At 39.1% G+C, this 18,469-nt stretch overlaps 1 protein-coding gene across 8 annotated transcripts in view; it reads left to right on the top strand.

Annotated features, from left to right (window-relative positions):
- anks1ab (ankyrin repeat and sterile alpha motif domain containing 1Ab) overlaps positions 1-18,469 on the top strand; it is a 58,320-nt gene that overhangs the window by 34,525 nt on the left and 5,326 nt on the right. For 5 of the 8 annotated variants that reach the window (XM_004547512.4, XM_076884260.1, XM_004547516.4 and 2 more), the window contains 11 exons: positions 931-1,029; positions 2,944-3,090; positions 7,567-7,674; positions 8,399-8,569; positions 10,391-10,528; positions 10,747-10,818; positions 11,494-11,577; positions 11,693-11,830; positions 12,789-12,965; positions 15,334-15,432; positions 16,255-16,352. In XM_004547512.4, coding sequence (XP_004547569.3) covers positions 931-1,029; positions 2,944-3,090; positions 7,567-7,674; positions 8,399-8,569; positions 10,391-10,528; positions 10,747-10,818; positions 11,494-11,577; positions 11,693-11,830; positions 12,789-12,965; positions 15,334-15,432; positions 16,255-16,352 — 1,331 coding nt within the window. Of the gene's footprint in view, positions 1-930; positions 1,030-2,943; positions 3,091-7,566; positions 7,675-8,398; positions 8,570-10,390; positions 10,529-10,746; positions 10,819-11,493; positions 11,578-11,692; positions 11,831-12,788; positions 12,966-15,333; positions 15,433-16,254; positions 16,926-18,469 lie in introns of all 8 variants that reach the window. The other 3 variants (XR_013098691.1, XR_013098690.1, XM_004547514.4) reach the window with 3 other exon arrangements.

Below are 18,469 nucleotides of genomic sequence, written 5' to 3'. Positions count from 1 at the left end.
TGGACCTCCCTTACATCAGGCCCGCTTCATTTTGACCTTTTATTCTTGCGATCAGTGAGTAATCTCCCAACTGCACCCTGATAGAGGCCTGTGAATACTGCTGCATTGTGCTCTGAAACCAATCCAGAGAGAGCAGATTGAGTAAAGACTACAGAACATTTTAACATTCTTGGCCAGAGAGAATCAATCTGCAGCAGTCCTCAGGGAAAAACGCTTAGCTCTTCATTTTCATGGTTCTCCTTGTATTTACATTCCTACCTATAAACCAGTAGAAGATGATGAAGCAAGTGGGGCTGTGATTTGAATAAGGGAAGAATTTTCTTTTTGAAGCTTTCAGGATGTGAGAAAAAAATCTATTGTTCATTGTTTCCACACCCTAAATTAACAAATAGTCTCAAATTGTTGTGGAATACTTCCTCTTGGACTGTTTGGTGTCCCTGGATGAAGCACAGCAGCACAGGGATCCTGGAGACGCAGCAGCAATTCTGAAGGCTTTGTTCCTGCTGAGTCGCACCAGATCAGATTGATTACTCTTGGCACGCACAATTTATTTGACTTCATTGTCCTCCCACTCTGCTGTTACTGCTTGTGTCAGAGATGTGCATATTCTGCGTGTTTGCGCATGCGGTGTGTGTTAAGAGCAAGTGTGTATTTTTTCAGTCACAGTTTTACCCTTGCAGTAAGGCTGTGGAGCAAGTCATGATACTTTTGAGTGGATTGTTTATTTCTGTGCAAATATGTACACGGTATTATAAATGATTTTTCTTGCATACTGTTGTTCTGTATATCCATTTTCATTCTGTGTACTGTCTATGTGCTTGTGTGTATGTGATTGTTTGCATGCACGTATGTCTGATGACTACGCCTTTGGGTGTGCCTGTGTGTGAATGTGTTTATTTGTGTGTCTCTCCTGTGTTTGTGCACATGCAGGGAAGTAACGTGATGGAGGACCAGGATCTCAGAGACATCGGGATCACTGATCCAGGACATCGAAAGAAAATCCTCCACGCGGCACGCAACTTGCCCAAGGTGCTTAATATCATAGGTTATCTTCAGCACTAAGGAGACCAGCAACTGACAGGATCTCAAATAACAAAAAAACCCCAATAAGGACAAGTACTTCACTAACAATAGCAAATAAGCTAAAAATAGATAAATGGCACCCTGATATGTGTTATAGTGTTGAAGGAGTATTCATGCTGTCCATAGAGTGGGTTAAGCCTGAAGCAACAAAGCTGTCTAAGCAAACAAAATGACAGAGTGGGTTCATTTAAAACCTATTATCTTTCATTCAGGAATACACACTTTTCACTCTATGATAGCTGGGATGGGCTCCAGTTCAGTGACCCTCAACTGGACAACTGATTAAGAGGATAGTTGAATGAATGAATGGATGGATGAGTGGCTTTATTTGTGTTTGTTATACTCTGATATCTGTTTGATATCACTGCAAATGAAAAAACGAGTCATAAAACACTAGTTATTACTTTTTTTTTAGACAACTATCCATTTTTAAAAGACAATTTTTCTCCTCATTTACAATAAAAAAAATAAATATAAGGTATGCTTGAGGGAATTATGTTTTATACTATGCTAGTATTATTTTAACATTAATCCACAAATTAACCGGTGACTCTGTTAAAAACATTAAAATGATAGCATTATGCAGTTGGTCCAGCACCTTCGTGATGCAAGTCCTGTTTTAGTTCACAGATGCTTTCTGTGAGATTGAACTCTGGTTAATATGGAAATCATTACAGTTTAATGAACTCATTTGGCCTCTTTCACTACGATGTTTGTAGAAATGTTGTTAAACTGAACAAAAACCAACTGTGCATGCAAAATTACTGTTAAATTCATGTAACGGTTGCACTGGCCAATTTTGTTCTTACCATCGTGAGTACGATAGTGAATCATTCTGATCTTGCCTTCTACATTCTGCATACGGCGACACCTCCATTTCTCCAAGGTCCATTTCTTGCATATTTACTTTGAGGTGGACTATGAAGGAAGCTGATGAAGTTATTTTAAGAATGGAACAATATTATCCAAACTGCTTTATTAAAAGCAACTCTTTTCCATGTTCTTGGTTTGAACTTGGTTTGAGCAGATCTTGACTATGTCTACGTGCCACTGATTTACTGTTACAAATCTCTGTCTGTGTGTTTGTTTTTTTGGCTGCTAACTCCTCCTACACAGTCAGGAGTTGAGCAACCAAACTTGGCACGCAGGTACATCATAGGCTCCTGAAGGTTATTATGTATATCAGGTTTCTGATGTCATCAGATTCCCTAGCAATTACTGTACTAAGCAACAGGCTAAAATGACTTGTTTTTAGTGTTTAACAATTATAACACCATCTAAAAGTATTGTATCTTTTTTTGTCATCATAGTAGCATCTCATTTATATCCACAAAAACTGAATTATACATGATCTATGGTATGTTGCCTAGCAACCACATAGCAGTTAGCTAAACTTACCTATTTACGTGCCTACAGCAAAGCATCATATCATTTTCATTTCATGGCCACCAGCATGAACAGGTCAAACAATGCTATAGCATGGGCATGTACTAGTTCCTTTAGACCACCACTTGAACAAGTGTACCTAAAGAAGTGGAAGCAGCTGTCACCTAAGATCATAAGCTTTGCAGTGTTGTACAAATTACATTTTTGTTCTGGAGATGAGAAAAGTTTAGATGGAATATGTAGGGATCAGCAAAGTCAGGAGTAACCTTCCCCGGGGATTATAAATGATGATTTCACAGCACTCCATCCGGCAATCGTTGATGTTCCAGTCAAGAGCTGAACTGACATTGCTGTTTTTTAAGCTACTTGCCTAGCATGGCCGCTGCAGCAGTCAGCTTTAGTTGGGTAGAAAACCCAAATTGTCCTTCCATAAAGTCACAGTTCTTGCTTACTTAGATGCATCTGTCTCCGTAGGTAAAAGCACTGGGGTGTGATGGCAGCACATCTCTTGCCACTTGGTTGGATGGCCTTGGTCTGCATGAATATCTGCCCAACTTTCTTGCCAGCGGCTACCGCACACTGGAGTGTGTTAAGAACCTGTGGGAACTGGAGATCATCAATGTAAGAGGCCACTGATTACTCAAATTATAAATGCATGCACTACGAGTAATTAAATGCATAAAGTAGCAAAAAAATTACTTTTACTTATTTTTTTCTACTAACATTTTGCAATGTTTTATGACATTTTTCCCTTTCTGAGTCCGAAAACATTTTTTTTTCGATAAAATAAATGTTACCTAAAAATATAATTAAGTAAGTATTAAGTATTTAACTGTGTCTACAATAGTCAGTGCTCACCCATTAATATTGTATGCGCTACTCTCCTTAGTACTTCTATATTTGTACCATTATGTTTACAGTTCAGTTGCTTGGGTCGTGTTTTATTTACCTTCATGTTTGAATAACAAAGCTGTCATGGCTGAGGTGGGTAGGTGAGCTAGTGACTAACACTGTGGCACCGCAAGGAGTGAGCATGCTCTGCTCATTGTTAAGGAAGAAAATCTTTAAAGTTAATATTTTTAAGCTGTCTTGCTGATGTTCATCAAGAGCATGCAATCATACAGGTCATTGTATTATATAAAGCTATTCTTTAACCAGGAAGTTAAATTCTTCAGATTCTGATTATATCTTTCATAAGAGTGTTGTGGGCTGACATAAGCAGGATTAACCTAGCGTGTTTTCTAATGTCAGGTAAAACCATAGATGCAAGAAAAAACACTCTGCACCAGGAAAACATGCACTCAGGGACACAGAAACTATATTTTATAGCTACAAAACTAATTTCAAAACGGTAGAGGAAATGTAGTTTGTTTTCGTTTGTCACTTGTCATTCTGGCAATTGTTTTTAACACAGCTAGCATGAAGTTTTTTTGAGACTGAGAGGTCTGTGTGAGTGTTTCTGGATTCATTCGGTACATTAGAGAGAGCAGTCTAAAGAAACTGAAAAAGGTAAGTTTGTATGATAATATATTATATTGCAATCATATTCTCAAATTATACATGCCCTGTCTGTAACATCTGAAAATAAAATATAATAAATAATAAAAACAAAGATCGACCAAATGGACCAATACGGCAATGCCACGATGATCCATTTGGCAAAGTAAATCCATTGGGTATCCTTGTTGGTCTTCAGACAACAATTCTGATGGCTAAAGAACCAAATGGGACAGGCGAAAAAAAAAACAAACAAAAAAAAACAAAAAACAAATTATACATGCCCGTCATAACTAAGACTAAATGAAAGAAAACTAAAATAAATTGAGACATTTTTTAATAATAAATAATCACATAATCACTCACCATGCCTTTTATACAAGACAAGAGTAATGAATATTGATTGTATTTAAATGTGACATTCAAAAATGGATATAGAATACAATTTAATAATCCTTTAGTTGTCCCACAGGGGGAAATTTGGTTGGAACAGCAGCAAAAAAAAAAACACATATACAAACAGAACAGGACACAGGACATAGAACAGAAACACACAAACATTTTTATATATTTACATCATGGACAATAGTTACCAAAGCAGTAGTGTACAGTTATTAAAATTAAAGTACAGATATATAGCATGTACTTGGAAAATAATTCAGAAAACATTTGATTTAAGTTTGCCTTAGTTGATAATTAGTTGCTTTTGTATTAAGCTCTATGAACTTTTGAGGGTTTACAGTCCAGCACTGATTAACTCTGTGGATGGATGAAGTCGAGCCAGTTCTCATAGCCTTAATAACAAGGCCATCCTAATATGTGGCTCCCAACGAAGTTAAGCAGTACTTTAAAATGCTGAGCCGAAATATCAGAAATGCTTCGTGATGGAAGCATTTGCATAAAACTACAGCAGAGACAAAATCACCACACAGTAATTAGTGGATAATTAACAGATGTGTGTAAATTAAGAGACAAAGTTGTGACTGATGACATGGAGAAATGTAATTTGGTTTTATCCGTATGGAAATAGTGTAACATTTTATGATAATTTGTAATTAGAGAGGCGGTCTTATTAATTTTGCCTAGAAACATGGGTGCAACATGTGTAGGAGGATTGATTTCTCAGATTGTGTGTACATGGAGAACAGTGTTTTTCTGACAGGTTTGAAACATTATTACTAGAATATGGAAGTAGAAAAACACATGATCATTAGTTAGAGATTTTTCAAGACGGTGCTCTTTTTAAAAAATAATTTATAATGAAATATTGATAATATTGGCTACATGTAAATTATCCAAATGGATTAATCTGCCTGTGATGACGATTTGCAAATAGCCATGGCCTTGTCTGCTGGAGTCACAAATCAAAGCGCTTAAGCAGTATTGAGCTGCAACAACTTTATAGGCATCCTTTTGATGTTTTTCCATTTGCCACTTGATACCTGGTTTATTCACATTGTATTCACATTTCACTTTTTATAACTGATGCTAGAGATCTTGCAAAGTGGAAGTTTATTGTTGATCAATTGCTTTAATATGAAAGCTGTGCAATGTCTGCAGCATTATCTCCTTTTTGCACTTCTCATAGGAGAAGCTTGTGTAAATTCAGTGTTATGATATCATCTTGCTCATGTGAAGAGCAAGAAACTCATAAAAAGGTAATTTACCATGAGAGAGTGGTGATCTCTTGCCTATATCATAGTGGATATATATATATATATATATATATAGTAAATGTCCAAACTAGAACATGTCTGAAGTGGGCTGTTTCCTTATGTATGCTGCATGTGAGAGATGACAACTGGAAAATATCCCAACTTGATTTTCCTAAAACTGTCCAAACTTCATATGTGAAAATAGGATAATCCAAACGTGTCATAGGGTTATGTTGCTGACATCGGAGCAGCAGAGACACAAGGGTTGTGAGAGTCAATACAAGCAAGTTTGTCAGACAGAATGTGATGAGACAGGAATGTGCGTTATATAAAGCAATACATAAATCCCATCTATATGCCAATACAATTTTTTGTGTTGTGCAGCTGTCTGAATGCAGCCATCTCATTTGACCAAATGGTTGTCAATCAATCAACAGTATTGTGCATTTCCTTTGTTCACTGCAATAATGTGATCAATATTTCTTACTCTGAGAGAGGGTCTGACTGGATCACTGATGTATATGGAATCAAAATCTGTCTGTCAGTTTTTAATGTGGTGATAATGTTTCCGTGTTTTCTAATTTATAACAGATTGTGTTGAAAATATTATTTATTTTTCTTGTTGTGACTCATAAAAAAATACCAGCAATGAGATGATCCAATATGGCTCATACGCAAAGACAGCACCGCAACAAAGCTGATACTGAGTCATCATTTTTCTTTTTGTTTTGTTTTTTTTTTGCACTTCTCACTCAGTTTGTTTGTGTGCATAGTTATGAAAAACACAAAAAACTGTGGCGGTAAATTAGCAGAAACCAGCAACAGCTGCAGTCACAGCAGCAGCAGCAGCAACAGTCGAGCAGCAGCCAAGCATACTGTCCATGCAGTGTGTGAGAGATGGTGTCCAGCAGACTGCGATGCAGAAGGATGGGGGTGTGAGTGCAGGGCACATTACTTTCAGTGTGCAGAGTAGCAGAACTGCCTCTCAGCATCTGAACTCACTTTGCCCATCACATCTCCGACATCCTCCTCAGCGTCTCACTGCAAACAGCATCGAGCACTGAGATGATCTATGAGCTGGTTCCCTGTATAATCCCAAGGTGTTCTTTATTACTATTTAAATTCAGTCTCATTTCACAGGCCTCGTGCACACTGGCCTCACTGGGATTCTGCACATGGTTTTGATGAAAACAGCACCAGAAATCCAGCACACAAACCAGTTGCCTCTTCTGCCTCCGACTCCCACTGAATAAATAATTGAAGCTTTAGACAAAGAATCATATGAGCCTGTTATGGAATATTTTGTACCCGTGACATAATTGCAAATGTAACATTAATCACTCAACATCCACCTTTACTGGATGAGCATGAATGTTAATAGCCGATTATGCAAATTGTCAGTTTTGGGGTGATGGGTTTTGACTATATAAAATTAGCTTATTGTTCCTTTTGTGATGATTTGAGTCTCACTAGCTGCAGCGGCCTTTGTAAAAAAAAAAAAGTTTAGCGAGACAGATGCTGTGGATAGACGAGCAGTGTTTTTATACTGTGAATGGCAAACACAGTGTGTATTTACATAGTGACACTGTTATGCTTTATCCTTTTCATATGTCACATGTTATCCTACATAAATCAGTAAAGTCTTGTGTGTTTTTTAAGCACTATTTCCAAAAATGGGTCGTAAATTATAGAGCGTCCCGAGAAGGAGACAGTGCGGTACTCCAAGCTTACGGCAAAACAGATTGAGGTTGAATTATTGACGAGAGTCATTTCTGTTTGCCTGTGGATGCCTGCCAGTGAGGGGTGCTTGCCACCAACTCTGTGTCAGTTTATTTTGAATATAAAGTATCTATATTATTTTAGTCTAGATAAACTCCTGTATGTAAGATATGGATCTAAGAGTACAGGAAAGTCTCATGCTATGCCCTGATGTTGTCCTCTCTAGGTTATTAAGGTTGGTCCTCTGGGTCACAGGAAGAGGATCATTGCCTCTCTAGCAGAGAGACCCTACGAAGAGGCTCCATCTAAGTCCCGTCGTCTGTCCCCAATTATGGTAATGCATTTCATATTTTCTCACATTTTCTCTAGAATTCACAAAAATACGGTCAGCTCTAAAAGATGGAAGATGTTTTTATTTAAAGCACCAGCCAGACTGCAGCAGTGTTAGTGCTGCTATTTAACCACTGTCGACACTTATTCGATTAATAGATCAGATATGCTTAATGTGCTTAGTAAGAAGGATAGCTCTGCTCATACCCTCGGTATAACACACATATTGTGTCACTCTTGTCTGTTATGAGATTTTTTTTTCCCTCAGCATGTTTAGCCTCGTTCCTGTGTGCTGTTATATTTTAGTTTATTTTTTTCTTACTCTACAACAATCCAGACAGAGCTGAAGTGTAAAGCAGCATGGCACGGTTGAGCTGTTTTTCTATACCGACATCATTTTGTGAGAAAATGGATCCTTTTTCTTTCTGCAGCGGAAATCTAATTTTGGAATGAGATTCTTCAATATCATTATGTTCACAACAGTTAAATACTGAGGGCTGATTTCCCAGGCAGATTAAACTGGGCTAAAAAGAATTGAGAATCTCCATGGAAGAGGCTCTTTTTGTCGAGGATTAGGCTTGGATGTAGATCAGGAAAACCAGCCTGTGTAGACAGTGCTTTCAAATCATTAATCTGTGTGTGTGTGTGTGTGTGTGTGTGTGTGTGTGTGTGTGTGTGTGTGTGTGTGTGTGTGTGTGTGTGTGTGTGTGTGTGGATGCGTATGGCAGTTCCATGACCTCCTATCCCAGACCACATCTCCCCTGAGTCAGCTGGACCCCTACACCAGTCGCTCCATGGACATGCTCCTTCCCCTGACCGAGTCAGATCGGAGGCGAAGAGGAGTTGACCAAGACTGTAGTGTATCTCTGCGTTCTTATAGCGAGAGGCCACGTTCTGTAGTGAGTGCCACCTTCTTTTACCTAAATGCTTTTCTCCAACAATGTCTGTAGCTTTCAGCAGATGCAGGAGCACAATCAGGCACAAAGAAATGACAAAGATGCAAAGAAAACAGCCTGTTCTCTGTTTCCGCACACAGAAAACCATTGACAATAAGTCAGTCAGATTAATTGCAAGCCTTTTCTACAAACCCTTGTTTGACCTTCAATCTAACATACATAATATTTACAGTATATTTAGTCTTTCTAGCCATAGGTTTGACATCATTTGTCTTATCCAGTGTCTAACATTTGGGTTTTTCTTGGTACTGAGGCTCATATTGTTTCCTGCTTGTTATCAAGTAGAAATAACTTTGGGGGTATTGGTATTCCGTTTTAAATAATCACATCACTCTGACCTCTTCTTTCTTTTTTAAATAAATAAAAGAAACAAATAAATAAATGCTGCCGAAAGTTAAATGTGTTGTGCTGGTCCGGATGTAAAACGAAGTTTTGCATTGAAGGGTGGATGTGCAGAGTGATTGATTAAAGCAAAATGTAACTAGAACCAGTGAAAAAAGCAGAGGTGCATTCAAGGTTGTTGGGTTTTTACATTGTATTTTTGCTGCGTAGCCAGGTCTAAGCAGAGATGTTCAGACATCCTTCCACTCAGCCACCTCCTACAGCTCTTGCTTAGTCCTTAATCTTGGAGATATATAAACTCTCCAGTATGTCCTAGGTCTGCCTGAGGCTCTCCTCTTGATTAGACATACCTGATAAACCTCAACTAGGAGATGTCCTGGAGATATCCTGATCAGCTCATACCACCCTGTGGCTCTAATCTTAAGGATGTGCTCAGATGTACGTAGAAAATACAGTCGATGGAAAGTTTTGGAAACCCACATTTTGGAGCTGACATTTTGAATCAATATAGTTGGAAAACTCAATGTCATATTTAATCATCTGTCTGATATTTTCTCCCTGTCCAAATAAACATTTGAAGCACTGCTGATTCTTAATGAACAAAAACTTGAGTTTATTTCTTATATATAAATATGTGTAATTTTAGCTAATTAAGCTAATCTTAACTTCCATTAAGTCCCCAAACTGATAAATAGAATATAGAAAATATGTGTAAAATATAAAAAAAATAAATTGATGATCATTGTGATGAAGTAGTCTAAGGAAGAAAAAACAAAAAAGACATGAAGTGCCATTGAGCATTTTTTTTTTTTGTAGACTATTGTTTCTTCTTTAAGAGAAGAAACCAAGAATAACACAGTGATCAAATCTTAGCATTTGTTAAAGGTCAAACTACAACACAAACAGTGAAGCTGGCATAGCTGCTTTCTGACTCACTGAGGCCAATCTGGAAGCACACGGGAGCATCCACAAATAAGGAAAGGGAATATGGTACCACTGCTGTATAAAAATCAATACTTACAATTTCCATAAAATCTTAGTGTGTAATGATCATCATAAGTATATTTTACTCTGACAGTGATTCATGAAAGCACTGAGCACAGCCTACACTGACCTTAAGGCCCAGCATGCATAATATTTATTCGTTTCCTAGCATAAAAGACTTGCATTAAACTGCTGACCAGACATCTGCCTTCACACTAATGTTCAGCGGTCAGAAACCCTTTACCTTGCCAACTTGATGGATGCACAAATTAGTATTTGAAATGAGTGTGGTTACAAAGATCCTGCAAAACATTGAAAAAATAGCATTTTATCCCCTTTAATATCTACAAAAATTGAACACAAGGCAGAGAATATTTTGTTCTTGGATCAGTCTGTTCTCTTCATTGCATTTAGCAGCCTGTTCATTTGCATCTGCAGGACAGACACAGCGACCGGCATAAAGAGTCTCGTCTAAACCTCCGGCCGCCGAGCCACTCTGCTACCTATGCCACGGTCTCCGCCTGGCATCACCAGCCTGAGAAACTCATTCTGGACTCCTGCGGGTACGAGGCAACAGTAAGTCACTTTTACTGTCTTCAGCATAGATGCCAGAATATGCTGTAAATATGTTATAGATGGACTATTAAACACTATTAAACAAGAAATAGTGTAGAACACTTTTATTCAAATACATCCTGTGCTTGCGATGGCCCGTCTGTGTCTGTAGTTGACTTCGTTTGCCAGCACCAACTTTTAAATCATTTTTTAAATTGTGTTTTGACTCTTTCCTCTAGTATCTAGGATCATTGATAATCAGGGATCTACGAGGGATTGAGTCCACACAAGATGCCTGTGCAAAAATTAGGGTAAGTATTTGCCAATGTCCTTCTAAGAGCAAATGTAAAAGCCATCGTGGTAACACCCAACGCTGACGCGTGGTTGGGGAGAGAGCTATAACTTTATGTATAGAATAACCAGTTAAACATACTTTTTTTTTTTAAATTTGAAAAAATTGGTGGTATTTTCCCAAAATAAGGTTTAAAAAGCCTTTTTTTTTCTTACAGGTTCTTGCCGGTTGATTTTTTTTTTTACTACTTTAATTTACATTGTGGGCAAACACCATGCTAGTTCATGCCATCAATCCAATAATAAATAAATTTTTAAGTCCACTAAAATACAATAAAGTAACAACTAGATGTATCTGACAGCAAACAGCTGAAACTAAACCTTTAACTTGCTTTCATGTGAGCAGCAATACTGTTGGTTCATGATCTGTGTTCAGGTTATTATAAAGGAGATGATCAGGCATATTGGTTCAAAAGAGCCGATGTTCGGGGGTTGGGAGGCAGTCGTCTGCTGCGACTGGTGAAAACATGAGGGGAAAGAAGAGAGAAAAAAGAAGTATGAAACAGGACAAAGCCTAAATTGTAATAACAATAACTGAAAAGTGTTTTTATCCGTCATAACAATTAATAAACTCCCCAAAACAGGCAGTGATTTTTTTTCTTTATTCTCACTTATTCTTTTTGTATCTATTCCAGAAATCCAAGGACTCCAAAAAGGGTCCAGTTGTCATACTGTCCATTACCTATAGAGGTGTTAAGTTCATCGATGCAGCCACAAAGGTAATGGGAATTATTGATTATTGACCTGTCCAATGCAAACACTGCTGTCGACTTTCTCACTGTCCATTAGTGGTTGATTCCCATTTAGCGCTCACTTCATTCCTGTCTTCATTAGACTATAGTAGCAGAACATGAGATCAGGAACATCTCATGTGCCGCGCAAGACCCAGATGACCTCTGCACATTTGCATACATTACCAAGGATCTGAAGAGCGGCCACCACTTCTGTCATGTCTTCAGCACTGTGGAAGTGGTGAGTAACATCAGCCCTGTGATTGATTTAATAGAATTAGAACTATAAGCATAATACACTGTAATTATGCTAATATATTAAAATAATCCACTACAGACAGCCCCATATTTTCATATCATTGTGGAACATTTTGCAAATTTTGGGGTAAATAAAGAAAGAAAACCAAAATGTCCCATTGTAGGACGTCATATATCCTGCAGTTAAACCTGCCTTGAGCATCCTATGGATTATTTTCTTGATTGGCTCATCAAATAGCTTGATTAAAGACCCACTCCTGCTATGCATGGCATTTCCATGCACAAGCACAAATTATGTTGTCATTTGAGTCGAAAGGTCTGTTAAAAGGTCAGCAGTGAGGTTTCATTTTTGGCAGCTCGACCACTGTGGGGGCACTTTAACTGCAGGGAAAAAATTTTTGTTTGTGGGTTTGTTTTTTTTTTTTTAATGAACTGCATTGAAAAAGATCTTTACAGGACTAAAAAAAACACTGCTGAGCCTCGATTATTTATACTTCACACAGTTCCTCCATGCACAGAATGTCAGATTAAAAACTGCTTTAGCTTTTCTCTGTAAATGCATCATATTTAAACAAGAGCCTGTGGATAATTATACAAAGTAATTATCCTAAAAATGTGAAGAGCAGCGCTTTTGTGTGCTGCGAATTTGCTGAAAACAAGTGTTTGCTAACCAAATTGAATAGTGGTTAACTCAAAACAAATACTGTAACACGTTCAGAAGACTTTTTTAGTCCAAGCTTTGTAGCGTAACTAATACAAGGTGCTTAGTTGTGTTTTTTTATGGAAATTAAATGTTTACTGAGCACACAAGCAAAGTGCATAAAGATTTTGTCTTTGTTGTGTGCGGTCATTTAAAGTCAGCTGTTAAAAAGTTGTTTTTGCCTGCTTTGCTTTTCGTCACATATTTCAGTACAATGAATCTTTATTTTCCACTCACACAGACACAGACCTACGAGATCATCCTAACGCTGGGACAGGCATTTGAGGTGGCTTATCAGATGGCGATTCAGTCCAGGGCGAGACACTACATGCCTCCTTCATCTCTGGGCTCTGAGGTCATAGACACCAAAACCAGCCGTCCTGTATCTCAGTCCTGGAGCAGCATGCGAAGATCAGCAGTGAGTACCAGCCTATAAAACTTTAAGAAAATCGTGGCGAATGTGTGCATCTCTGAGTGCATTTGAGTGGTGAGGTTGCTCTACACGTTAAAAGGAAAGCGGGTGTGAAGGAACATATTGTGCAGTCATACTTCAAAATAGGTAGACAGACCCTGTGACCCACTTTTTCTCCACTGCTGAACCCCTAATGGGCCACCTACAAAGGAGGATTTGCTGTGCGTGTGGTAGAAAGTGATGAGTCATTACTTTGCTCTGTGAGTCACTCCAATCAGAGGAGACTTTCTTTTTGTGCATATGTGAAGCGTGATGAATGATTCCTTTTATTTGTTGCTAACAGTGGGGTGGGAGGAGGTGTGTGATTTCCTCTGGGATTTTTCTAAGCTTGTGCACAGCCTCGTTGGTCAGAACCACCCGCTGCTTCCTCACTTCTGATTGAGTGTGCTGCATAAATGTTCAGGTATACCCTGAGTATTGATGTATTGACCTTTCAGGCTGCATATAATAAGCACACAGTGATCACTGTCACCTGAGAGCGCTGCACAGCCACCACTAGGAGCATGCACGCACACACACTGCTGGACCACTTGCTTATTCAGAGACACAAATCACATTGTTTTACTACCTGCCTGCAAGGATAATATATGGAGTGATCACAGAGCTGCATAATGAGCCTGCTGGTTGTTTAAGTTTTAGATGAGAAGAGTGGGGGGGGGGGGGGGGGGGGGGGGGGGCTGATTTCTGTCAGCTGCGATTTGTTTTAATACACTTCGCTGCTACCAAGTGAAGTGAAACAAAAACTGTGACAATCATGAAGGTTTCTTATGTATTTTACCTAAGAAGAGATTGACTGTTTGCTAAGCCCTGTCCTCTGTAGTTTGCATAAAGACAATATTTCCTAAAACAAAAAATATTTATCAACTGTTACTGTCAGGTTTTTCCCCCCTCTGGTTTTAAAACAAAAACATTGTAAAGGAATCTTAAGTATGCATCTCAAAATGAAAAAAAAAAAGTCCAGTGTATGCCCATTGGCCAGATTCGTTAATGGCTGTTTCCCTTAAAGAAATCCAGTTGCGATTGGTCGGTGTATTTCTTACGCCAGGAAAAGCCCCACCCTACTATTATCATTAAAATACATAGTTATCAGAAATAATGCAGTGACTAAAACATATGTCATTAGATGACATGTATACATTACTGTTATTGGGTTAAATAGTACTCAATGACATGACATATTAGGAAACCAAAATATTTGAGTGTTTGCCCATTTAGTGTCAGAGCTTTGAAATAAAGCAGAAAATGGTAAACATAAGTGAAAACAACTGTTAAACCAGTGTGCTAAGACAGATTCAAAAGCTGCACACCTCTGGCTCAATTTCACAAACTTCGCCAGCTCATCATCTATGCACAAATATTTTTTGTTGTGTCTAAAGCTAGCTAACCCTAGTATTTTATCTGTGCTGTGGATAGAATATTTCTAAAAATGCTTTACAAAGCTTCCACTGTTAATTAGCGTGATGATCAAATGTTGCTTACTTGAGTAACTTTAGCTGGAGTGTAAATGTGCCCATATTCAATAAAGAAAAGGGCCTAGCCAGTAATGTTAACCTTTGACAGACCCCAGGATGCACTCAGTAAAGGAACAGTGCAAAGTGGATTTCTTAATAATGATGTATGTTCTTGAGTTTCTTGGCTTTGGGAATAAGTTTGTAATCTTTGGTGTGTTTGTTTGCTTTTTAAATTGGAATATAGGAACAACACTGATGCAACCTTCATAGCTGTTTCCAGTATATAATCGCTTCACCGGGATCACTGACAAATATTGATATGTGAATTTGAACAATTTATAGAAATACTGTTACCCTGGACAGTTAATTTCTCAAATCAGATGCATGCACAGTTATTGTAGGTTTGTAGGTACTAAACTAGTCTTCTGGGCATGCTGCTGATTTCTTTAAACAGTAAAAACACTCGTAAATGAATTCCTCACACTTTGCTCCATCTTTACTATAGCCACATGCACACCACTTGAGCAAGTGGAGAAATCCAACGCTTCACAGACCTGCCATATGGAGGGCCAAAAATGACACAAGTATAAATAAATACTGCCATGCCTAGCTGGAGCTACTAAGCTATAATTGGACCGTCAGTATTCATGGACAGGGTTAAGTAAACAGTCAATGACAAGAAAACTCAAAGATGCTGAGAAATTTGCCCTCTTGAGCTTTAAGGACAGATAATGAACTGCTCGTTCTGCTGCTTCTGGATTTCTACACTGTCTGTTTAGTGCATATAAATTCTCTGTCCCTCTGCGCTCTTCTTTTTTTTAACATGTCTTTATTCTTGTCTTCTTGGTCCTCCTGCTTCCCAGGGTGCCCCTCTGCTCGAATGCCGCTGCTGTCACTGTCACACGTGTACTACCCACCGTCCTTCCTTCCTCCCGTTGCACTCTGTTAGCCCTGGAGTCCAGGTCCTTCTCTTTCCTTTCCTCTATTCAATCCTTAATCATGCATCTTCTTACACACAATTCCCTCTCCTCTTTATTTTTCTTGCATCTGAGTGCTTCGGTGCACCTCGCCTCCACGTTGTGTGGTTATTAGTATTTCAACCATGAACCTCATCCTTTTATTTTCCCATCTCTCATCTTCATCTTACATTTTAGTGTTAAAATGCAATTAGCTCTGTGGTTGGAGCGACTCATTGATGTGATTTACCGTCTTTATATGAAGACTGTTGGCTAAATTATGCCAGTGTGGGTTTAGCCCATTGCGTCAATAACATGATGGCTGAAGTTGTTTCTGCTCGATGGTTTTAAACTGTTTTTAAGATATTTTCAACTGAAGGTGTCTTTCATAAGCAGGAAATTTCAGATTGCCAAACGCCTACGTTGAGATTTTTTTCAAGCTAATTAAAAGTCAAATGTATTTCTAAGTAAATTACTCAGCGTAATGCATGTAGAATTATGTGTCTTTGCCGTTTGTGCTATGACAGTAGCCAATGGTGTAGAGCATGGTGCTTTTGAACTACTAATCAGCGTATGTTTTAACTCCCAGAGGGTCGTATTGTTGGTTTTACTGCCGCTGCTTATACAGGCTGAGGGTCTTTTCTGTCAGACATCATCCATGTTGTGGATTGAGCCCTGAGTGTCTGTGATTATAACATGATCACTGGACTGTACCTCTAATCCACATGCACGTGTGTGAGCTGAGGACTTGTCAGTGTGGCGCAATGGCCTCCACTGCCACACGTCTCACGCCCTCCTCTCGTCCCTCCTCCCTCCCTCCCCCGGCAGATCGACCCCCTGGAGATGGACCCAGACATGCAGTCCCTGGGCAGCACCACCTGGCTCTTGGACCAGCGGGACGCCAACAGGCGCCCTGTCAGCACCAAGTACGAGACCACCATATTCTGAGGCCGGACTCCCACAGCCGCCCCTCTGCACCCCCCTGTATTTTCCTCTGCCCCTGCATCTGGTTCTCTATTTATCTCTCACACTCACACATATATACATGTGAGCCCCGTGCCTTCTCACTGTGATGGTATAGCATCCCTCAGGGCTGCCTACTCCTGCACCCTCCTTTGCCCTGCCCAGCGACCCAAACCAACCTCCTACCTGCCATGACAAACACTCCTGCGGCTCCCCCATGCCTCCCCAACACCCCCTGGCAGCCTCCGTCGCCTGTTGCTGCTACAGCCAATGGCGGAGCTCTGGAACGGATGATCCTGGACTGATCTCATTTTACAGTGGCCCCGCTCTCTCAACCAAACTGCCTCTTCCTCCTCATCCTCCTCTTCCTGACAACTTGCATCTGCCTCCAAATCCCCGATAGCTCCCAGAGGTTGCATCTTTATTATTCTTCCTCTTTCAAGCCATTTTTTTTTTTTTAAAAAGTGATTCTCCACAGACAAAACAGGCATGCTCATTTTTTCTCTTGCTCTGTCTAGACTTCACACTGGCTAAAGGCAAGTTGAAGTATTTCCAGAAGTGTTGAGTTTATATTATTTTAAAAATGGTTTTCTGTTAGACGTTTTGGGAAATATGTCTAGCAGAGAATTACGTGAGGATATTGACAGTCTCACAGGTGTATAGTTAATATAAAGCTGAAACAGAAATCACACAGGCTACATATCTCAATAAGCACATTCACCAAAGCATTCTCCCACTGATTATTGACAAATTTCAGCTATTTAACAAATAGCTAAAGAAACGGTCTAATATTATTAGATAGGTTAGATTATAAGTATACTGCACGTTTTAGTTTTCACACCAGCCTAGACACAGGCGACCCCTCCTCTCCCACCCTGGCAACCTCCAGTTACTAGGGGAAAAAAAGTGTAATGGTTGCTGAGGTTATTGGTTGTGAAATTGGTTGCTAAAGCCCATCGTGCAACTTTCCTTGCGATTGTTTTGGTTTCCAGCAGATTGCCACTGGTGCCCGTTGTTCACATGGAAGATGCCAACTCATCTGCAAACACTTGCTAATTATGCACAGAGTGACCATTCATTTTCAAAGTAAAAGGTGCTGTTGAAATGTGTTGCTTGGATGAAAAGAGCAATTTTTACTTTTGAAGGTGAACAGTCTCCAGTTTTAGTCTGCAGTGCACTTCCTAAGGTTTCACTACCACTCGGGAAGTAGCTGTGGCAAGTGTTTATAGACAAGTCACCCTCCTTGATGTAAAGTACAGGTGAACTTGCAGTCTTAACAACCAGTGCAATCACAAGCAAGTTTTTGATGCAGCTCCATTTTAGCAACCAAGTTCACCCAGCAGCAGCCAGAAATCTCCGCAACTAGTCGGGGATTAAATATTTTCCACTAACGACCCGTGGTTGCCAGGGGGACCAGTCTCTAGGCCTGTGTGACTGAGGCCTAACTGAGATGTGGGTTTTTTTTCCAACCTAGCTTTTGTTTTTCCATTCAGTTTAAGTTAACTATAACAACCTCAGTCCACATCCCAAATTTCAAAGTTCCTCCCATCAGGGTCCACAGATTAGGAACCGCTGGGTTAAACAAGCCACATCGTTAGGGAGCTTTAGTGGTGCTGATTGTGTTTCATTTTCTAAAGGCAGGTTAGCTAGTTATAAGATTGTATGCCAAACAGATTAAAGCATTTCTACTTAGTTTATCCCAAAAGTTGGTAAATGTCTGTGTTATAGCAACCAAAACAAAAAACACAACCAAAAAAAGAATGGCTTAAATAAATTCATACAATAAAAATAAAATAACAGCAAAAACTACTGAAAAGAAAGTTACATTTTCAGTTCAGTATCGGTTCTTGTGGCAGCTGAGCTTAATTAAGCAGGTGCTCTGCTACCTGTAAATCCAGTCAGCTCCATATTAAATGTACAGTTGTGTCCCCTTGCATAATTCCCAGCAAGCATATTCTCCAAAATGTTAACTTTTTCTTTATTGTGTCTTTTTGGTATCACACAGATAGATTTCGAGTCTGTAGCTTATATTTAGTTTTTTTTTTTAATTATTATTATTAACATATCTTTTTCATTTACA

The sequence above is a fragment of the Maylandia zebra genome, linkage group LG5 (assembly GCF_041146795.1).
Source record: "Maylandia zebra isolate NMK-2024a linkage group LG5, Mzebra_GT3a, whole genome shotgun sequence".
NCBI classification, from domain to species: domain Eukaryota; kingdom Metazoa; phylum Chordata; class Actinopteri; order Cichliformes; family Cichlidae; genus Maylandia; species Maylandia zebra.
Note: the sequence above shows the minus strand (reverse complement) of the source record. Positions and strands in the feature narration are given on the sequence as shown.